The sequence below is a fragment of the Chiloscyllium plagiosum genome, unplaced genomic scaffold, assembly GCF_037043375.1.
Source record: "Chiloscyllium plagiosum isolate Xiang-an unplaced genomic scaffold, Cpla_swu_hap1 HiC_scaffold_16, whole genome shotgun sequence".
Lineage (NCBI taxonomy): Eukaryota > Metazoa > Chordata > Chondrichthyes > Orectolobiformes > Hemiscylliidae > Chiloscyllium > Chiloscyllium plagiosum.
In genome coordinates, this window is record NW_028270154.1 from 15989787 (window position 1) to 16014320 (window position 24534).

A 24534-nucleotide genomic window follows, 5' to 3' on the forward strand; every position below is an offset into this window, starting at 1 on the left:
TAAACAAAAGAAAAGAGAAAATGCAACTATTAGAAATATCTGTGCAAGTTGGTTGTATTTACCTTGGCTCCTTTCTTTGGTCTTGGGTTCCCTGCTTTGACGACCTTGGCTGGTGCTGGCATTTCTGTAGAGGAGGAAAAGATGAACATCATCATCAATATTTATTCAGTCACACCTGGCTTGAATACTGACAGCCAATTGGCTGAGCGCTGCCCTCAATTGTTGAGCCAGGACAGCAAGATAAATCAAGGGCCTTGGGTGATGGCATAGGGAGGCTGTGACCTCATACTGGATTCAACCATAGCCTGTGGGGGAACCTTCAGCACCCTTAAATTACAAGCTTTGCCATCCTCTTCATACGTGTCCTGCAATCAACATCCTCCCCATTCCCTCTCTCTGCTGCTACTCTGCCCCCAACCTCCTCTCACAATACAATTTCCCTTCCAAACCCTGTTCCTTGCCACACTCAAACCATGCCTATATTCTATTCTCTCACCCTAAACAAGCAAAGCTACATACTAACAGTGTAAAGGAAACCACTGATAAAAAGTTATGACTGTTTTTCATCCATTTGGTATCATTATTATTAGATGAGCAATAATTTTGTATGGGTCAGGAAGATACTCACCTCGATATTGGATTCCACCTCCTTCACGCTCTCTTTCCGTGATGCAAGAGCGAAGGAAAGGCACAGGCATTTTTCAACTGGAATTAGGTGCCTCCAAGGGCCATATCACTTCTGGAAATGGTCTCCAGGCTAGATCATACCCTGGAAGCAGGGCTCCAGATGGGTGAAGGCACATATTCCAGACAGCTCTGCACTCACTGAGAGTATCTTCTGAGTTCAGAAAAAGTGGCTCCTCATTGGTCAGAAATGCAGTGATGATATAATAATCAGTGTTACAGCAGGAAAGAAACTTTAACCAATTGGGTAGCAGCATGACAAGAGCCCAAAAGTCCACTTCAAAACAGGACTACTGAAAGCCAACTCATCTGATTTGTTTCTGATAGTCAGCCATCAGATGGTCAAAGAACTGTAAAACACCAGATTTACAACAAAGCAACATCCTGAAGGGTTTAAGAATCTGGAGGTGTCTGAACAACTGTATCAGTTGGTTGTTGATGTCAGTCCATTCACTCGCCCTCCCAACACCAACTCTCTTGTACATCACCTTCCACCCCATTCAATGAGAACTTTCAACAAAAGAATAGAAAAAATAACATCTATTTGGTGCTCAGATTTTCTATCGATGCTTTCCCAATCTAGTCTTCTCTCCCATTCTGCTGAAGGCTTGCTTTTCAAGTTTTATCCAAACCAAGTGTATCTTTTACGAAAGAAAATGCCAGAGTCAAGAGTATGCACAAAAAATAATTTGCAATAGCGCTGGGAACTTCTTTCAAAGTTATTGCATCAAGATATGTATTTTGGGAGGTTATCATTCTTTCATACACTTTAGGTATTCAAATTTTATCCTGAATTCAGAGTTCTAAATTGCTTAGGTACAAAGTTAGACATAAAATTAGGACATGTTTGAGACTGAAACGAGATTATGACTATTGAGATGCTAAACATATTACAATGATATTGTGAAGATTCATGAGGTATCATACATGTTACAGATACCATACTGGCTACAGGAATGTTGGTTGTAATTAATATTACAATATGTCATCAGCAATGTTCCGACAAGCAAAGCTGAATAGCAGGTGAATGTCAATGCCATGACGTTTACACCAAATTTAACTTATTACAAGGAAAGAGACAGTGACAGTGGTAACTTAGAATGCCTGGGTTTGGGATCTTGGGACGTGGGTTCAGATCCCACCATGGCAGCTGATTGAACTTACAAGTCAATTAATAAGTCTGGAATGGAGAGTTTCTTGCAGTTTGGTGGTTGTGTTCCTCCTTTTGGATTAGGAGACCCAGAATCAAGTCTTACCTTCTCCAGAGGTATGTGGTAACATCTCTGAACAGGTTGATTAAAAGATTTTTTTTTTAAAATCTGGAATTGAAAGTTATTCGCAGCAATGGTGGCCATTAAACCAACTGTCATAAAAACCCACAGGGCTGATTAACATCCTTTACAGAATGGAATTTGCTTTCCTCGCCTGGCCTGGTGGTGTGCATCTGACGACAGACAAACATTAGTGTGATTGACACTTTTCTGCTCACTAAAGTGGTCCAGCAGTCACCAAGTTCGGGGGCAATTACAAATGGGCAACAAATGTTGGCCTTAACGCTGATGCCCACATCCTATGAAAGGATAGAAAAAAAATCTCAAAGCACTTTACAGCAGCAACTGAGTAAAACTTAGCAGCGAGTCACAAGGAGAGATATTAGGATAGATAAGCAAAGGTTCAGCAAAAGTAGAACTGAGGGAATAAAAATGGTGGAGAGACTTAGATAAGGAATTCCAGAGCTAAGGGCCCTGGCAGATGAAGACTTGATCATTAAATATGAAGTAGCTAAAGGTTGGGACCCATAAAAAGGCAAGAGTGCTGGATCAGTTGTTAATATTAGATCAGAGATAAATTTTTGTTAAGCAATGGGATTAAGGTATATGGACCAAAAACCAAAAGGCCAAGTATAAGCTATAGGTCAGCTATGATCTCACTTAATGCTGGAACAGGCTGGAGAGACTGACTAACCTACTCCTGTTCCTCTGATTCCTATGACTTGAGAACAAGAATGAGAATTCTAATAGTAACAGGACTCAATTCAAATCATTGAAGAATTGGGACAATGGGTGAGTATTTTTTGAGAATAAGGATATGGACAGAAGAACTTTGGACAACCTCACATTTAAGAAGATTATGACCAGAGGTCAACCAAGACAGTAGGGATAAAAGGTGTGGCAATGTCACTAACTAGTAATGCAGAAGCACAGGCTAATTGGTCCAGGGACGTGTTCAAATTCCACCATGGCAGTAAGACAAAAAGTTGGTCTAAAAACACCCATCTGGTTCACAATCAACCTTTAGTTACCTGCCAACCTCATTCAATATACCAACCCAATATACCAACCACTACAGCGGACAGCTGAAACTGACAACTGGAAGCGGCAGGGACAGACCACTATAAACACCGGAGGAAACATCAAAGAAGCGCTTCGCAGGAGGCTCCCAAGCACTGATGATGTCGCCTAGCCAGGGGACGAAACGTTTGCAACAAAAACTTCCAGCTCGGCGAACAGAACCACAACAACGAGCACCCGAGCTACAAATCTTCGCACAAACTTTGAACCTCATTCAGTCTGGCCTGCATGCGACTCCAGACCCTCAGCAATTAGAGTCACTCTTGACTGCTTTCTGGATAAATACAGATTGAACAGTGGCTGCCTAGTCAATGATGCCCACATCCCATGAACAAATTTTTTAAAAATCCAAGGCTGGAGATAGGATGATTACTTTTGCTTTTTCTCTGAATTTTCATATTTTAAAGCTGTAGCTGAAGCAGCATTTACTAAATTTATTCAATAACATTCTAAGTTGAGGATGAAAGTAGCTTTTTCAACTCAGCATTCACTCATGTTCTGAATGCAAAATAAATTTTTTTTAGAGAATTATCTTTATGTTGAATCATTACATTTACATATTTTCAAGAGTGGCAATACCAGGAATCCAGTAAACCGTTAGCCAGCACCATAGTTTTGTTTTATAACAGTCCTCTGCTCAGGTATTAAAGCAAACTGTATTTTAAATCATGATTTGGAGATGCCGGTATTGAACTGGGGTGTACAAAATTAAAAATCACACACCAGATTACAGTCTAATAGGTTTATTTGGAAGCACGAGCTTTCGGAGCGCTGCTCCTTCATCAGGTGGTTTGGAGTATAAGATCGTAAGACACAGAATTTATCGCAAAAGTTTTCACAGGAACAGGCACTTCAGCACACCAAGCCTCCATCGATTAAGCTGTGGACTTTTTAAAAAGAATTTCCTCATGTACTCTTACATACAATGGTTGAGGACTCTAATTTCCTAATGTACTCGTACAGGTACCTGTACCTGTACTTAAAATTTATTTCAAAGATTTATTTGTAAGCAAAAGCCTGCCTTCTTTACTGAAGTGTTCCCTGTTGTGCATTCTAAGCAATTACAGTTAGAAATACATAGCATTGCACATGAATGGCACAGAATTACAACTTTTAAATTTCCTGGCAAAGATTATCCTCAAGAACTTTATAGCTTTTACAGAGAGTCTCACAGGAAACCACATTACAGTGTCGCAATTTTCAGAAAAGCAAACGACTTTAAATGAGGTCACACTGTATACTGCTCAGAGAAAACGTCAGTGAAACTGAGAGCTCAATTTTATTTAGAAGCCAGTCTGAAGGTCATAGAGTCAGTTGTGGTGTCAGCCTGGTTTTCAGTGTAGGGATTTTACTATGATGCCCTGGCTCTGCAGGGGCCCCCGAATGTCCAGCTGCTTTCCCACTCCCCTCAAAGACAGAACTGCACCTTGTCTTGTGGCCAAAATAATGTAAATCCCTATTAACTGACAGTTTTGATGAACTAGTAGCACTCAATCCCCCAAAGCATGTCAGATAAAGATTTTACTGTACTGATTTATCCCTTCACATCGTGTCAGTGTGGGGCTGGATCTGACTCTAATTCAGGCCAAGTGAGGTTCTCTTCCCCAACTGGCATTAGACACCTCACTAGTTTTTTAAAAATAACTCGTGGCCATTTACTGTGTCCATCTCACAAGGAACTGATTTTAATTTCATTACTTGCTGGAATGTGAATTTGATCTTGGATTGCAGACCCTGGAGTGTACCCAGCAGGCCACTGTACCTGAGCAAATTCTCACTGACAAGATGAGCAGAATGGCTTACATTCAGCAAAACAGCAAGTGTGAGACTGCATGTGCAGAAGATAAACCAACATACAATAATTGGCCAAAAAAGCTACTCTTAGCTGTTAGAATTTAACACTGCTATGCTATATTTTTCCTATGTACAGTAACTCTCACCATGACTGCAAAAGAAGCCTGCCCAACGTTTTGTTTTTGAGGAGAAAGTGAGAACTGCAGATGCTGGGGTTCAGAGCTGAAAATGTGTCGCTGGAAAAGCGCAGGTCAGGCAGCATCCAAGGAACAGGAGAATCGACGTTTCGGGCTTATGCCCGAAACGTCGATTCTCCTGTTCCTTGGATGCTGCCTGACCTGCTGCGCTTTTCCAGCGACACATTTTCAGCAACATTTTGTTTTTACCAATCCTAAAAAACATTCATCTATCTGTTCTACCTGCACTTTTGCATCAGTTGGTGCTGACATCCTCTGGCCGTTACTTACCTGCCTACTCGATGATTTATTCTGGGTTTGCTCCCCTCTATTTTCACCTCAAAGGTCACCCATTTCGTACTGAGATTCAGTTCTTATTGATTTGTCTGTAACTTGACGACCACCGAATTGCTGCATAAATTTCTAAGTCATACTATAACTCTGATTTTTAAAATTTCTACACGATTTACAATATTTAACCAAAAGTGATTTCCCTTTTACGAATATAGGCATTGGAAAAGAGAAAATGAACACATTATGAAACAAAAAAACAAATTGCTAGAGAAATGATGCAAGTCTGGCAGCATCTGTGGAGAGAAAAGAATTAATCTTTCAAGTCTTTGCGACCCTTCAGAACTACAAGCAACTAGGAAAAAAGTGGTTTTTCAACTTTTGACGGGGCATGGGGGAGTTGGGAGATGAAAGATGAGCAAGTAGGTAGATTGAGAAGCAGAGACAGAGGAAAGACCATAAGATGTCGATGTAGAAGCACAAGTCATTCATTCATTCCATCTGGCCTGCACAACCAATCGACAAGATTGTGACTGATCTGATTATCCTGCTTTTACCTTACAGGAACATAAAACCTGGAATAGGATTATCGAAATTCAGCCCCTTCATCGGTAGGCAAACAAAGGGATTTTTGAAGTAGGCCAGGAAAAAAAGCTAGATATGAGATAATGGAGACAATGAGTAGTTGAAAATGGATTGGCTGTGCTGAAAGCAACAGATTTTATGACATAATTGGAGGCAGTGGGGGTGGGTAATAGACAAGGAAAGGGGTGCTCATGCTCCAAAATTGTTAAACTCAATGTGAGTCTTGAAGGGTATAAAAGTGTCTAAGCAGAAGATTAAGTGTTGCACCTTTAGCTTCCATTGAGCTTCGATGGAGTATACAGTAAGCCCTCACTTAAAGATGTAGTCTGAAAAACACAACATATCATAGATTTCCATAGGAATCAATAATAAAGTTAGATTCTTCCAGATATTTTCTGCCGTAAACAAAAGACAAATTGCAGTAATGTACTATGCAAATAAGACCATATGAAATTGAAACAGGAGTAGGCCACTTGGCCTCTTGAACCTGTTCTGTCATTCAATAGGATCATGGCTGATTTGACACTCCTTATATCCACTTTCCTGTCCATCCCCATAACCACCGATTCCCCTACTGATCAAGAATCTCAGCCTTAAATATACACAAGAACTCTGTCCCCACACTTCTTTGTAGTAAAGAGTTCCAAAGACACTCATTATTCAGAGACTATACCTTCTTGTCCTAGACTGTCCCTACAAAGTGAAACATCCTCTCAGCCTTTACCCTGTCAAGCCCTCAAGAATCCTATAGGTTTCGATGAGATCAACCGTTCATTCCTAGCTCAAACAACTCAGAATAAAATACATATCTTAATATAAAGGAAAGACAACACTATGCCACCAATACAATTCAGTACTATTTTTAAATAATTCACCTGGTCAGTGCAGGGACTGACAAGTTCTTACATCAAACGTCTGTCAGGAGGTGGAGTTCTTCAGTATGAATTTGGGCGGCACGGTGGTTAGCATTGTTGCCTCACAGCGCTAGAGACCCAGGTTCAATTCCCGCCTCAGGCAACTGTGTGTGGAGTTTGCACATTTGCCCCGTGTCTGCATGGGTTTCTTCTGGGTACTCCGGTTTCCTCCCACAGTCCAAAGATGTGCAAGTTAGGTGAATTGGCCACGCTAAATTGCCCGTAGTGTTAGGTGAAGGGGTAAATGTAGGGGAATGGGTCTGGGTAGGTTGCTTTTCAGAGGGTCGGTGTGGACTTGTTGGGCCGAAGGACCGGTTTCCACACTATAAGTAATCTAATCTAATCTAATTTAGACCATAGCCAGAATGAAATGGTTTCAATGGTGAAAGAAGTGTCTAGAGCAGAGGGATGCAAGCCTGGCAGGACACAGCTGGGAGGACAGGCTAACTGAGGTGTGGTCAACTGCAAATGTAATACAAGAAAACTGATCTTAAAAGATGTAAAAGTAAAATTATATTAGAGTTAAGGACGCTATTCTAACAACCCAGCGAAAAGGTACCAGAGTCCATGTCACATAAAGATAATGTAAAAGGTTAGCCAGAATGTACTCTGGTATCCCCCACTTTGTCTTGTACATAACAAATACTGTGACTGCAGTAAAGGCCCACAACTTCAAGGTAGGTCATATTAGCATCATGGGTTGTGGGATGGAATCCCAGCAAAAGTCAGGACAGCAAGTAAACCTGTGGGACTGAATTCTGGTGAGATTCACCACTTTCGGGGAGGGCTGGTGTAGAATCCTTTGAAGAGGAAACACAGAAACACAAGAGGGATGTAGAAAGTGATAGGAAACAAAGAGCTCATGCTTAATGACTAAACACTCTGTGTCTTTTTGCTGTTAATATTGAACTGCACTTTAATTTATTCGCATTACCTCACTAACTTATGGTAAACTCTGATCTGTCAATGATCCACATTATTGGTTAACCCGATGTTAAATTTCACTCAGGTATCTGAACCAGGAAGTAGTAAGTTTACAGCCAATAAATGCTTCCTGTTGCAAATTGTCCCATGTGTTCTGAAAGAGGCTGAAATCACCATGCTGTTAATGGTTACATCATTTAATCTAGCGCGTTAGATTCATTCTCTACACGCACAAACAAAACTGGTGAAGTTTTAGACCAGCAACTCACTCCAATGAAAATTAAAAGACTCAAGCAGTATCCTGTACTAAAAAAAGACTGGGTTTACCTTTCTAAAGTAGGTTAGTCACATAGGACTGCTGCCACAGGCAAACTGAACTCCTATAACACCTCACTCAACTTATTCAACCATGTTTAAAAATGGCCACTGGTGACATGGAAACTTTTGGCTCTGTCACACGTTATTTCATTCGGCAAGAGAATAGAGTCTGTTAAATACATCAGAGGAATTCTTTCTGTTTGAAACAAGTAAACAAGGAGACAGTTGCTTTATGATGTAAGCAAAATGATGCAGCATCAGAACAGTTAATATATCATGTGACACTCCAGAAAACAAACACATCTTTGGTCAAAATCTACAGATGATTCTGAATGTCACAATCTTATGTTAGCAAATGTTTCCTGTTTCAATCTGTATGCTTATGTTATCAGTTTAACAGGGTTGAGAGCACATTCTTATCAGTCTCTACCCTCACAATGTATGGAGCATAGCCCAAGGCTGTACATATATTCAGGTCCTTGGCCCATAAGGCAACTCAGTCTTTGACCGGTTTGCTGCAAGTTGTTCTCTCACCTCATATTTTTGTAACTATCTGCATAAGCAAACTGCCTTCCCAACTGATGAAAACGTGCCACCTGGAATCACAGAACACACTTACCGCGCTTTCAGAACACAGTTGAGCACAGCTAAGTTCTTCAATTCTACACTGCATGCATTACAAGTTAAATGCAGTTACTTCAATCCCAGGGCAAAAAGATTTCATAATGAAGCAAACAGTACACCAAGTTTCAATTCTTTCATACTCTAGCCCAACTCCAATACACAAAGAAAAATCTGTTATATTTATTACATTGATCCAAAACTAAATTCACCATTAAGTGGGCTTTGTTAACTTAATTTCAGTACTCAGGCTTGCTTGTGTTGTATTGACTATGTAACCGATGACATCCAGTAAGAATAGAGGCATTTCATTGAACATTTGGTTGCGCAGGAATATGTTGGTGTATGAACCACTCCAATAGTTACAGGTTTAATTGTGCCCTCTTTCATAACCTGATGGAGAACTGAAAAACCAAAAAGGAATCCTGGAATGTGCTTATCATGCTCACCCTGCAGTCCCACCCAATACTTCTCAATTAGATGGATTAACACATTATATTTAGTTTTGGTTTTAAATTAGGTACAGCAGTGAAACATAATCATGTGTAAATTCATGCCCCTGGTCTCATTTCGTAACAGATGAAGGTTGACAACAACATAAATAGACAATAAAAAGCCTTCCAGCTTACCATATCACAGAAATGTTTAAAAATTCACTCATGGGATATGGGCACTCAAGATCAACATTCATTGCTCTTCACATAGATCTCATTAAAGGATAGCGATGAGTCACCTTTTAGAACTACTGCAGTCCATTTAGTGTCAGACAGAGAAAATTTCAGACTTTTATTTCAATGACAGGAATATATTTCCAAATTTAGATGCTTTGCGATTTGGGAAGAAAATCTGGAGGTGACACTTCAACAGGACTGCTGCACTTGTTGGTGGAAGTTGAGGGTTTTGAAGGTATTCTTGAAGCAGTCTGGGTAAATTCATACATCTAATCTTAGAGATGATACCCAATGCAGCCATGTTATACTAACAATAGAGAGAATGAACATTTCAGATGGGGTGCAGATTAAGAGATTTTTTTTTGCATTTGATAGCACAAAGTTTCTTGAGGGTAATCTTTTGTGCTAGGTATGAGGTTCCATTGATTTCAATATTACTATGTTGTTTGATCTCTCACTTGATCAAATGCTGCTTTGATTTAAAGAGCAGTAACTCTCACCTCTGGAATACATATCTTTGTTCTATATTTTTACCAAAGATGTAATGACTAACAGGGGGCAGCAGTATAACATATTAGGAAATATCCAATGTAATATATTCCAAGAAACAGCTAGCATAACATATTTCAGGCAGTGGCATATAACTTGGAACTGCATCAACAAACTAAATCTAGAACTCTTAATACTTGGTTAATGGCATTTCCACTTATTAACCATTCAGACCCTGGAGCTGTGCTTTTGGTCCACAAAAAATCTTTCAAAGAAATCCTCAGGATGTGGGCTTTGCTCATAAGCCTGGGCACCTACTGTTTTTTCCATCCTGCAGATGGCAATGGTGAGCTGTCTCAAACCAGCACAACCCATGTGATTACAATACTCAAGAGATGGTCAGGTAAGAAACTTTAGGTTTTTGAACCAGTTAAGAAAAGAGAGATATACTCTCAAGCCAAGAGTGTGGGGCCTAGAAAAGGAACACAGATGTGCCCGTAGCAGAATGACAAAGATTTCCTCAATCGTAACTATAAATATTGGAAAGAAGGAAACCATTATCTTCACACATCCCATTATCAACTCTATCCTTCTCCCTGGCAAGTGGAGCACTGCAGACAGTTGCAATCTTGGTGTCATCTTTCAACATGAAATGAGCTTCTGACCACATACCTGCCCTTTTACTGCAAACTATTTCTGCTGCCATACTTGCTTGACTTCAACTCTGCCTCAGTCGATATACTGCTGAAACCCTCATGGAGGTAAAAACAATGACTCCAGATGCTGGAAACCAGATTCTGGATTAGTGGTGCTGGAAGAGCACAGCAGTTCAGGCAGCATCCAAGGAGCAGCGAAATCAACGTTTCGGGCAAAAGCCCTTCATCAGGAATAAAGGCAGAGCGCCTGAAGTGTGGAGAGATAAGCTAGAGGAGGGTGGGGGTGGGGAGAAAGTAGCATAGAGTCAGGGCATAGGAAATGACTTGAGAGTTGAAGTGGGAGAGGGACTCCCTGAGATTCTTGGAGGAGGAAAACTTCTTCAAGGCAAGCATCCTTGCAAGAGGATTCGCAGTAGGGTTAAAATCAACGAGGTAAAAACAATGACTGCAGATGCTGGAAACCAGATTCTGGATTAGTGGTGCTGGAAGAGCACAGCAGTTCAGGCAGCATCCAAGAGAAGTCCCTCTCCCACTGCAACTCCCAGGTCATTTCCTCTGCCCTGACTCTATGCTACTTTCTCCCCACCCCCACCCTCCTCTAGCTTATCTCTCCACGCTTCAGGCTCTCTGCCTTTATTCCTGAAGGGCTTTTGCCCGAAACGTCGATTTCGCCGCTCCTTGGATGCTGCCAGAACTGCTGTGCTCTTCCAGCACCATTAATCCAGATGCTGAAACCCTCATGTTGACTCTAGACAAGAGTTCTCCAACAGTACCCCACTCCCAAGACATTCTACTCTCCATAAATGTAGTCATCCAAACTTTAACTTCCAGTATCCTTACTTGCACCAAATGTTAACTGATCAGTGTGCATGGAGTTCAGTGGGTTCTAATGAAGCAACATGATTTCAAACTTTTTACTGCATTAAAAATGCTGTGTAATAGATTATTTTTGGTGCAGAGAATGTGATGGAGTCTATATGGTCTGAACTTTAGTTGCAGTTCCACTCAACCAAACAAGCAAAGTATATTCTATCACATTCCCAAATGATGCCTCGTAGATCATGGAGAATTTCTGGTATCTGGAGTCACCCACCTCTGGCCTGCCCTGTAGACAATTTTGCATAGCTACTTCAGCTGGTCAATGCCACACAATATTTATGGTGGAGGATTCAACAATAATAGCAGCTTCTGGATGCCAAAGGAGCTTCACTCTCTGAAACCTTCCCACAGTCTTACCATTTTTCTTAATCAAATATTCATCCAATTTCCATTTATGAGTCACCATTGAATCCACTTCCACTCTTTGCAAGCAGTGGCAACAGAGGATAGGTCATTAATGAAGCAGCTACATCTAGATCATTGCTGAAAAAGCTAAGTTGCCAAAAAAAAAACTTTATGTACAGCATATATGCAGAAACATCAACAGTTCCACATTTCAAAAAAAGCAGAGGGCCTATCGGTACTGCACAGATATGAAGGCATCATCAAAACCGAAAAGCTATGCCCAACAAGAAAGAAAAACAATCAACAGGCTTCAGCTTCTTTGATCCAAAAAGAACCATGGTTGTTAGGGTCTTAATAAGTGGCTTGTGAAATAGTTTATGCATTCATTTTACTTTTCCAAAACTCTCGGTTCATGGACCATAGGTAGTAGGAGCAGAAGGCAGGCATTGAGCCCATTGTGTATGCTCCACCATTCAATGGGATCATGGCTGATCTGATCAGCCTAATCACCATTTTCTTGACCATTTCCCATAAACCTGGATTCCCTTACCGATTAAAAACTTATTCCAGCTTTAAATAATCTCAACAACCCAGTTTCAATAGACTTCTAGGATAAAGTATTTGACAGATTGACCATCATCTGAATGAAGAAATTCATTCTCATCTCTATCCCATTAGATGATAGCAAATGTGACTCCTTCATTCAAAAAGAGATGGAGACAAAAAGTAGGAAACTAAGTTAATACCTGGCAGAGGAAAAATGTCAGATTCCATTAACATTATGGGAGATGCCTGGATAAAGGATCAACATGATTTTTGAAAGAGAACTAATGTTTGACCAATCTACTGAATATTTATTAAGGAAATAACAGTTGCCATGGATAAAGGGGAATGCAGTTTACTTACGTTTCTAGAAGGCATTTAATAAGATACATCAAAAATTACTGAAAATAAAAGCTCATGGTGTAGGAAGTAGCATTTGACCTGGATAGAACATTGCCTAATATCTGCTTCCTGTTAGCCAGGCATAGTTCAGTCCTTTGCCAAGTTGGCAAGGCTAGGACCTTAACTGTTTAAATTCATATAAATATACTAGATGAAGGGATGAAAGTCATAGTTGTTAAATTTAATGATAAAGGTATGTAGGAAATAAGTTGCAAATACAATATAAGGAGGCTCCAAAAAAATACAAATTGGTTAAGTAGGTAGGCAATAATGTGGAAAATGGATTACAAAGGATATGTGAAATTGTTCATTTTGGCAGGTAAACAAAGAAAAGCATATTATCTAAACAGTAAGACATTGCAGAGCTCTGAGAATCAAAGTTCTGGGTTCCCTTGTGCATGATTCACAAGTGGTTAGCAGAATGTCATCATTTATCACCAGGGGAACTAAACTCAAAAGTAGAGCACTGATGAAACCTTATCTGGAGTATTGTGCACTATATACAAAAATGTAAATTAATTGGAGGGTATTCAGAGTAGCTTTACAAGAGGTGGTCTGTCTTATGAGGAAAAGTTGGACAAGCAAGGCTTGTATCTGCTGGTGTTTAGAAGAGTCAAAGTCTTGATCGAAATACACAAGTTCTGAGAGGTCATAACAGGATAGGTATACAAAGGATATTTCTTTTATGATCATGTAGAACTAACGGTCATGTTTAAAAATCAGGAGTCATCCACTTAAAACTCTGAGGGATACCAGTCTTGAGAACTCTTCCTGAAAAAGGTGGTAGAAGCAGAGTCCTTGAATATTGTTAAGCCAAAGTACAGAGACCCTTGATAAGCAAGGGCTGTGAAAGATTACTGCGAGTATCTGAGAATACACATTTGAGATGACAATCAGATCAGATCTAATCTGATTGAGTGGTGATCAGACTTGAGGAGCTGAAAAACCCATTCCTGCTCCTGGTTCATACATTTGTTTCTTTCCTTGATGGAGCCAGCTCAAAGGCCACAGCCTGTTGCCCACTGCTGTTCTCTTCTAATTTGCAATTTCTCTTCTAATGCAATTTGCTTTGTAAAGTTAAATCTACCTTCACCACCCTTTCAGGCAGCACAGTCCAGAACAGCACAGCGCACTGCACAAAACAACGTTTCCTCATGTGATCTCTGATTCCTTTGTCATTGTTAATTGTATGTCCTCTAGCTGCTGACCCTTCTGCCACAGAAAACAGAGTCCCTATTTACTCAATGAAAGCTGAATTGTTTTTAACTTTTTGAACTGCCTCTTGAACAACGTTCCAAGGAAGCCCAAGGGATGACCTGATTAAAGTCTTTTAAGTTCAAGATATTTTAAAGGGTAAACAAAGAAAATGTCCCTATTTAATAAGACGAGGTCTGAAATATAAAACAGTGATTAAAAATATAAGTAGAAAACCAAGCTAATTTTAAAATACTGAGTGACTTAAAACATAATTCCAATTTACATCATTGAAGTAATTAAAGGGAAACTAGATAAACAAAAGGGAGAAAGGGATAAAAGGTGACAGCTATAAAGTTTAAATGAAGTGGTGGCAGCACATGGAGCTTAAATGAAGGTTGCACCTATGTTCCTTTGGAGATATTCTCACACCTTTAAAGTCTACATCTCCTGGATCTATTTGGAGCATCAGTTCTCTCCCCACCCCCATCTTAAATTACTTCCATATCCTATTTCCATTCCTCTCCACTTATGCCAAGGAGAAAGATAAGGTTGTGTATTTAAGACAGGGTTGGACAAGTCATCTGGGGTTTGTTCTCATGTATTAGCGCAGATTCTAAATGCTGCAATAAGGGAGTAGGGTTCCTAACTTTGTGGTAAGTAAATAGAAAGTAAATACCTGTACAATGTAGGAGAAATGACCACATGGCCCCAAATGCCCACTCCATTCAACGGAATCATGGCTGACCATCTGCCTTTATTCGAATTCCTTTGCTTCACATTCCCTGACTCCAAATGATATTAAAAATCTGACAATATCATCCTTCAATATATTCAAGCATGGAATACCCACAATCATCACTAGTGTAATTTCCAAATATTTCCAACCTTTTGACTGAAGAAAATTCTCATTTCAATCCTAAATGATCAACCACTTACCCTGACTCTACCCGTGCTGAAATGCAAGGGTTAGAAAGGTACAAAAAGAACTGAAAAGGTCTGAAAAGGAACACAGTAAAACCTACAGCAGCCATTCATTAGTCTTCGCCTCAGTTGTATCATGTCACGATTGGAGGAGGCAGCAAGTTTTGCCAAGAATACCTTATTGGTCCGGAAGCTAAACTGAACAAAAGATTGTGCGACAAAGAAACTGGTTATTTGATACAAGAGGTCCATGCCAATATTGAAGCTCCATCTAACTTCAGAGGTATGACCTCTTCTTTCTCTAGCTTCCCTTAAATGCAATAACATTCATCTCAACTATTCCACGTTTCAGACACCAGCCAAAAGGGAAAAAAAAATCACTATGTCTTCCGTCAAGCCCCTTCAGCAATCTGCAAAACCAACTAGAGTACCTCTCGTTTTCCTAAACTACAGTGAGACAAATAATTTTATACTGCCCCAGGGTCATGCAGATTTCCAAGTACAACTCAAAGTTACTTATACGTAAATGTGTGTGAACTCTTCAACTGTTGCATCAGCAGGATAAGTTGAAGGCTCAGGGTCATGGCTTTCAATCAAGCTAGTGGAGTGCAGCTCGGGGTGGAAAAACAGGCTTCCTTCTCACCTACATTCCACAGTTAGCCAGCTTGTGCTCCCCACACATGCCTGTTAGCTACTACTCCCTTCAGTAGGTAAACCAGACCCATGTTCCATGTACATGGGTCTCAAAAAGCAGAGTTTAGAGTGAATCACACAGCTAACAAAGATTTTAAACTGGAGTATGGTTTCACAAATATGTACATATAAAGATGACCATGCCCATTTTTAAATGGAGTCAGGCATACTTAGAATGAAATCTCAAATGCAAAGAAAGTAGATTTCACATCATTGCAACAATTATTCATAAATTATTATTCAAATCCTTTGCAAATTTTAGTTCAGTTCCTTTCTAAGATAAATTTATCTATGCCTAACTGCAATCTGATGGGATCATCAACTGGACCTACTTTTGCCTGTCAAGAAAATATTGGAGCAACCCACCTTAACCGACAGTTTTATTTTGGAATTTAAGCAGCATACGAATAAAATACTTGATCAAAAATGCATAACAGCAACACTGCAGGTGTTTCACAGTAAAGTTGAAAGTTTTTAATCATAACATGTAATTCAGTAAATTGTTTGTAAATCACTTACCGGTTGTGTTAACAAGACCAGCACCATCAGGAGGGTAAGAGAGATATGACATAATAAGCAGTGTACACAGCAAGCACTGCAGTATAAGCAAACATGATAGCATCACGTGATTGCACTAGGGTGTTGCAAGGTTATTTTTGCAGTGGTCAAGGCGATTATCCACCTTGTATTTTAGCACTTCATGTCTCACTATAAAAAGTCATAGGTAAGGCTTCATGTCACAGAACTGAATTATAAACAATACAAAAAGCTGAAATGCTTAACAGCAAAAAATGTTGATTTATGTGAAATTTCAATGGCAGGTTCTCTGTCAGATACAAAGCTGCTTTACTTAGACCTTGAACCAGATTCAAAAAACCTTGAGATATGCCTCGATTAAAACATAAATGTTTGTATAAAAGTTATTGATAAGCATCTTCATTTGGACATGGGAAATTCACATTTGCTGTCAAGTAATTGTAACCAATGTAGAACCCTGTGCCACAGGCAAACACAAAGCTTCATAATAGTCATAAAACGAGTGTCAATGGGTGTTATGCTGATTGTACAGGCTCCACGTGCGGTATATCGTGATGCTATTAATTACACTCAGTCAGGCATCATGCTGGCATTCTACAATTGGCCTCAGTGCTTCTGAGCAAGGAAGGAGCACAAGTAAATCAAATCAAGCTGAAAAGTCACCACGTGAGTAGGATCAGTCACATTGAAGTGCTGTATCTTCAGGGTGGAGTGAAGGTTTCACTGTCAAGGTGAAGGTTCATCTTTTATAATCTTGGTCATTCTATGATATAATGCAGTAATTGTTGGCTAAACGTAGTTGTCAATGAGTTGACAATTGTCCCAGACATCGGGTGAGAAAAACTTGTTTGGGGGTGCATGGGAACAAAGAAGTGACTCAACGATCCAATATTCCCTTTTTGCAAATAACATATCCTGTGCACCAAACATTCCATTCTGATTTACATTTTAATAAATCAACACTTCGGTTACATTCCCCAGGAAGCCCTCCACAGATGTCTTAACAATATATGCCATGTTCTCAAGATGTGATTTCTCTTAGATTCTGTTATCCTCTTTTCTACCATTCTTTTTATAGTGAATTTTCTTGAAAGGCCAGAGTTAATTAAATTTTTAAGTGACTTGTCAGATAAGAAATTAAAAAGGGTTCTGAAATAAGGATACGGATTCTAAAATACTTGTAAAGGTCATAAGGTCAAAGGATTCAACTTCATTCCTACCTGATGAAGGAGCAGTGCTCTAAAAACTAGTACTTCCACATCAACCTGCTGAACAATAACCCGGTGTTGTATGATTTTTAACTTTGTCCATCTCAATCTAACACCAGCACCTCCATATCATTTCTAATGGACAGAGCTCTCGACACATATATTGACATCCACTCTCTAAGGATTGCCATGCAGATTTCATAGAGACATACCCGTGCAACAGATTGCAATCCTCCTATCCTGGGATTACAGCACTTCGTGAGAATAATACACAATCGCAGCATTAAACAAGTTATTGTCTAAAGGTTTCAAGATGGAAACACCATCCCCTCACTGGTATTTCTGTAATCTTTCACAAAGGAAGGATTGAAGAATATGAAGATGTTAAATTAGATTAGATTAGATTAGATTAGATTACTTACAGTGTGGAAACAGGCCCTTCGGCCCAACAAGTCCACACCGCCCCGCCGAAGCGCAACCCACCCATACCCCTACATTTACCCCTTAACTAACACTACGGGCAATTTAGCATGGCCAATTCACCTGACCTGCACATCTTTGGACTGTGGGAGGAAACCGGAGCACCCGGAGGAAACCCACGCAGACACGGGGAGAACGTGCAAACTCCACACAGTCAGTCGCCTGAGGCAGGAATTGAACCCAGGTCTCTGGCGCTGTGAGGCAGCAGTGCTAACCACTGTGCCACCATGCCGCCCATAAATATCCCTCAAGATTCTGATTAGATTGCCAGATGGACTGCAAAATACATTTGCCTTTGGAAATGAGACGAGAAGCCCAGCAACTACTAAAAATAAAGCATTCTCTTAACAATTAGTTGCTTGAGGTGGTATTTGATAAACAATCCCTGTGAAATATTGAACACTAAAGAAAACAGAACTACAGATCAGTTGCTCCTTTGAGGTTGCGATTTGTGCATAGAAAGTATAAACCTCCGACGTATACTGATAGGCCATTGGAATGGAAAACAACCACAAATACTCCAAATATGCTCAACAACAAAATTCTATCGATTGCTCAAAACACATCTAATTTTACACTGCACCTGAGCACCAGGTGGAGTAATTATAGGAGATTTCTAAAGCTACATTCAAACATATGCAAAACTACAGAAGAGAATCATCTTATCTCGTTCCTGACAGAACTCAACTTCCACCCACATCACCCCTCCAAACTCTCGAGTCCATACAATTTTCAGGCAAACTGAAAAGAACACCTGCTTTGTAGGTACAGACACAGCAGTCATCATCAGAAATTGGTCCAGATCTGCTTGAAGTGTTTGCACTGCATATGTATTCACTGAATGTATATGGAAATCTAGCAATCCACTTGCTATCACACCAGCTATTTACCAGCTTCAACAAAGTCCTTTCCTTGAACCATACAACATTAAAAAACAGCTTTGACAAGTAGTTCTTAGTGACACTTTCCAACCTGTCCAGTGGCTACTCATACTGCAAATGCAGCATCCTGCTTCAGTTTAGTTGGACAACAGTTGTCACAGCAAGATAGATACCTAATCTTTAAAGATTATATATTTAATATTTCATGATGTTCATAATCTTGAAAGGTTAACTTTGTTACTTAACATTTAAAAAGGCATCTGATGAGTACATAGGGTTTAGAGCGATATGGGCCAAATGCTGGCAAATGGAACTAAATCAGTTTCAGATATTTGGTCAGCATTGGATGAGTTAGACCAAAGTTGTTCCTGTGCTGTATAACTCTCTCAAAGTATTGTTTGATTGCCTAATTATTTCCAGCTTTTATTTCAGATTTACAGTATCAGTGTCTTGCTTAAGGATTATAGTTGATTAACTTGGAAATGAAGCCACATTTTTAAAAATCGAAATTAAACAACACTGAGCTGTCCTAAGCAATCATGCAGATCATGTCACTGTCTTGTTTTTGGAAAAAGATTCAGTCCATCCATGCTAATTCCACAAGTACCATATTTTCTAAATTTAAACTGGTGCTCTTCCTCATTTTGCTCATGATTTCTATCACAGGCTTTATACAACCATAAAATTTACTGAATCTTATGATCACATCAGCGTTGGCTAATGTCTTTTGTCCAATTTCTCTTTACCAATCTGCACATACTTTGCAAACATTCAATTTGGATGGGCACCAAGTTAGACAGACAGACAAGTTAACATAACTAATTAAACAAAAACTTAGAAAATGGAAGATGTAGGCCATTCAACACATCAACCCTATTCAATAATGTCTGACCCTTAATCTCAATAACATACCCCCTCCTCTCTCCCATATGACCTTTTGATTTTAGTTTCTAGAAATCTATTTCATTTTTAAACATACTCTGTGGTAGAAAGCTTCACAGGTAGATAATCCTCTGAGTGAAGAAATTTCTCAACCGAATCTGAAATAGCTTTCTCCATATCCTAAACTGCGTCACACTGAGCCCCCCTCACTCAGGGGAAACATCGCCCCTGTATTCAGTCTGTCCAGCCCTATCAGAATTGTATCATTTCAAGAACAGCCCCTCTATTCTCTAGAATCCAGGTGAATGAAAGGCAGAGTTAATCAAATCTTGCCCAAAATGACAAACTTGCCATCCCAGCAGGTTCCTTCATTTCAGGAACCTCCAATCTTCACTGCATCCGTCTATGGGAAGCATATCCTTTTTTGGCTAAGGAGACCAACACTGCACACAGTAATCCAGAGCGCAGTTTCACCATGGCTCCCTAGAACTCCAGAAAGTTATTTTTTCCCCGCAATAACAGCAATGCAAACAAGCAGCATACCAGCTGCCTTCCTAAATGCTTGTCGTATCTGCATATTTGTTTTCAGTGACTGACTTACAAGAACACCCAGGTCCCTTGGTAAACATTTCCTAATCTATCACCATCAAACTAACATGTTGCCATTCTGCTTTCCCTACCAAAGTTAATAGTTTCACACTAATCAAAGTTATACTCTAACTGCCATGCAGTTGCCCACACTCAACTTGTCCATGGCAGCTTGAGGCCTCTTTTGTTCTTCATCACCACTGACAGGTTTGGTGCTGTTAACAAACTTGGAACTATTTTGCTTGATGCTCTCACCCAAACTGTTGAAATATATTGTAAATAACTGAGGGCCAAGCAGAGATCTCTGTGGTACCCCATTATTCACCATCTCCCACTCAAAAAAACCCAGCTATTCCTGCTCAGATTCTAGTTTGCTAAACAGGTTTCATTTTATGCCAATATATTATCCCCAATTCCATGTGCTTTAACTTTGTACACTAACCTTTTAATGTGGGACCTTATCATTAAGCCTCCTGAAAATTTCAAACACATCATACACCCCACAGAAGCTCCTACAGGTTTGTCAAACACCTTTTCATAAAATCATGTTGACTTTCTGTAACCCTGTTGGTATTTTAACATCCTATATCACATCTTTACAACAGACTCCAGTATTTTCTCCACTACCGATGTTAAGCCTATCAGTCTGCATTCCAGGTTTCCTCCTCAGAAAGTGCATAGGGTATAAGCAGGCAGAGAAAGAGTTAAGTTCTGAGTTTTGTGAAACAAGAGGTTCAGCTGAGCATGACTCATGTCAGATAACAACATACAGTTAACAATGCAATGCTGGAAACAAGGGTAATGGGTTAACAAGGTGGAAAAGCAGTCATTATGTCGAGCCATTTAGCAATATTGGAAGCATTCAGTATGCAAGGTCAGTCAACAAGGTGAAAAGTATTCATTATGTGAAGCCAGTTATTCATTGTGTAACAGCAGATGGCTTAATCTTTACTGCTGATACTTGCTGATATTAATTGAGTGACCGTTACTATGTATGATGCCTTAATTGGATGTTCTTCCCTCTAAAATGACTACATAGTTCATTGAGAAACTGCTGTTCCAGAGAAGACTATGAACTCATGTCCCTGTCTACACGAGCAATCGTTCTCTCTCCCTCTAGGGCCCGGAATAAAGATGGAGGTAAAGCTATACTGTCTGTCTGAGAGTTTTGCCTCGACTGAGGGGGAAATGGGACAACACTCCTTCCTTTTTGTTTGAAACAATGGAGTTACAGCTGCTATCCTCCATTCTGCTATAACAATTCTACCTTTAGAATTCTGGAAGATGCATCCACTATCTCCATGACCACTTACTTTAGTACCTGGGATGAAGACAATCAAGCCCTGGGAATTTATCAGCTTTCACTTCCTTTAATGTCTCCAGCATTTTAAAAAATTTATACTAATATCCATCAATTCCTCCATCCAGTATACCATTGCTTCACAAGCATTTTTGTGAAGCCATGGTGTTTTATTCCATCAAGAACCAAAACAGTATTTAACTGCTACAATATCAGTTCTATTTTAGACTTAGAAAGTCTACATTAATCTTATTTTTTTTACATACTTAGGTTCACATACTCTTACACTCCATTTTTAGGTTCCTTGCCAAGTTTCTTCCTCACTTACTGTATTTTCATCTTCTTAACCTCTTGATTCTCCTTTATTAGGAAAGCAGCTTAGGAAGGTAATTCTCAGGTCAAAAGACCATGAACAAACAACCAAAGCAACCCCAGAAACTTTAACCAAATACAGCCAGTGCATTTGGTGGCCAAATCACCCATCGTAAACACGAAAGTACTCAATTGTGGCCCATACACAAGGTTGCCTGGTTCCTTGCCCAACAACTGCTGATTTAATGTTGTGTTAATTTGATATCTGTGATATGAGATATCAACTTAGATTGATATCTTGCTCCAAAAGCAGGACATTATTAACAGATAATAGACAATACACAGTAATATCCCAGAGGTTGCAGGTGTATTATATGAAGCAGCTGTGGATGACATTTCCATTATGATGTGGTCATGTTCTCCAATATACCCAAACCATGCAGGGGAACATAGCAATGAAGGCAGAAATGGTAGATCGAATAACAGTACTGTGTCAACCAGGCTCAGAACAAATAATGCCTTCATTTCAAGAAAATTTGTTTTCTGCAAAGTACTTTGAATAGTGATGATGAACTATTAAAATGCTAGTTTTCATGCTTGTTTCAACATGTATTGAAATCACTTGTTGCTCCCTAGCCCATTGTCAAACAGGACCAGATCTCTCCAACTGCTGGCCATCATTTTCACAATCAGACTAATCTCACAGTTCATATCAGCAGCAGTTTTACATTAAAAAAATCACCCCCAAGTCTCTCATCAAGAATTAGCAGCAGGAGCTCAAAACAGATACCCAGATTATTTTACCATCTACTTCTTCCCATTGATCAAGCTACCTTTTACACAATCATCACTGTTGAGATTTCAAATCATGCACTCTGTATATGGCCACAAACTTGGCCAATTGGAAAGTAATTTGAACAGCACATGAAAAGGCAATAAAAAAATCAATTTGTAACAGTTTAAAAAAAAGACTTGGTGAAAGTGTAACTGTTTATCTTTAAGAAATGTGCTACATTATTAACATTAAATTCTAAAATAAACCAGATGTTTAACACTTTCTACTGGTTCACTACCACTATCAAATTTGTTCTGTCAAATTTACAATCTCAAATTTTATTTACACAACTAAAAATTGTAAACATACACCACACCAATCTCCAACAAGAAATCACAAAATGGCACTGAATACTGCCAAGGCCACAGGCCCTTACATTATCCAGGCTTGAGTACTGATATGTGTTCTAGAACAAGCCAGGTCCTTAGCCAAACTTTTCTAATACAGTTAGAACAGGATCCGCCTAGCGAAGTGGAAAGTTTTCCTGGCATGCTCTGTTCACAAAAAGCAAGATAAATCCAACCCAGGCAATTAGTGTACCATAATTCTACTTTCAATAATCAATGTGGTGTAAGATGCTTTCAGTTCTGCAACCACTCAGCAATAAATTGTTCAATAGTTTTGGTTCTGCCAGGCTATGCAAATTCAGAGACCATTTCACAGTCTCGGTTCAAGCAAGGACAAAACAGCTGAATTTCAGAGATAAGACAAAGGTGACATCTCATGATATCAAAGCAACATGAGATCAGTACGGTATGTTCCAAAAAGAAAGAAGGAAGGACAAGGATTGCAAGGTAAGGGAACCTTAGATAACAAAGGGGGTTGTGAAAGCATAAGGTTTAGGGAGCTAAAATCAGACAGGACCTGTGAAGAATATAAAGAAAGCAGGAAAGAACTGGAAGAATTAGGAGAGGAAGTAAGGGCCATGAAATGATCTGATATGTAGATTTATAGGAAATCCCAAGGCATCCTACATATTAAAAATGAAAAGATAACTTGGCACAACATAGGACCACTCAGGGAGAGAGGGGGGGAACTTGTGCTTGGAGGGTCAGGATGTGGGCAAGATCCTAAATGAGTACTTTGTGTCAGTATTTACACAGGAGAAGGATATGGAGGATAGAAAGATTAGTGTGGAGCGTGCTAACATGCTCGGGCATTTTGAGATCAAGGAAGAAATGGTTTTGGGTCTTTTGAAGAGCATTAAGGTGGATAACTCCACAGGACCCGATGGTATCAACCACAAGTTATTGAGGTGAAAGGAAAGAAGGCTGGGCCTTGACCAAGATCTTTGTATCCTTGTTAGCCAATAAAGAGGTCTCCGAGGACTGGCAAGTAGCTAATGTTGTTCCTCTGTTTGAGAAGGGAACTAGAGAGAATCCAGGAATCTTATCGATCGATGAATGTTACACCAGAGGTTGGGAAATTATTGGAGAGAATTCTTAGGGACAGATTTACAGACATTTGGAAACGTGTGGCCTATTTAGGGACAGCCAGTATGGCTTTGTACAGGGCAAGTCATGTCTTACAAACACGACCAAGTTAAAGAGGTAACAAAGGTCATCAAAGAAGTTAAAGTGAGAATGTTCTCTATGCGGATTTTAGTTAGGCTTTCGACAAGATCCCTCTTGGTAGGCTCACCCAGAAGATTAAAATGTATGGGATTTATGATGACTAAACGGATTCAGAATTGGCTTGTCCATAGAAGACAGAGGGTAATGGTGAAAGGGTGCTTTTCTAGCCAGAGGTCTATGATTGGTGGTAGTGTTCCACAGGGATCTGTACTGGGAACTCGGTTTGTGAAATATATAAATAACTTGGATGAAAATGCAGGTGGGTAGGTTAGTAAGTTTGCAGACGATACAAAGATCAGTCGCAGATATGGGCAGAGAAATGGGAGATGCAGTTTAATTCTGTTAAGTGTGAGGTGCTGCACTTTGGAAGATCAAATGTAAAGAAAAGGCATCCAGTTAATGACAGAACCCTGAACAGTACTGATGTACAGACGAATCTTGGGTTTTAAGTCCATATCTCCCTGAAAGTGGCCAGGCAGTAAA

At 39.7% G+C, this 24534-nt stretch overlaps 1 protein-coding gene across 1 annotated transcript in view; it reads right to left on the minus strand.

Annotated features, from left to right (window-relative positions):
* larp1 (La ribonucleoprotein 1, translational regulator) overlaps positions 1-24534 on the minus strand; it is a 136332-nt gene that overhangs the window by 82184 nt on the left and 29614 nt on the right. Inside the window, exon 2 of the mRNA XM_087995151.1 lies at positions 63-124. Within this exon, the coding sequence (XP_087851277.1) occupies positions 63-124 (62 nt within the window). The remainder of the gene's footprint in view (positions 1-62; positions 125-24534) is intronic.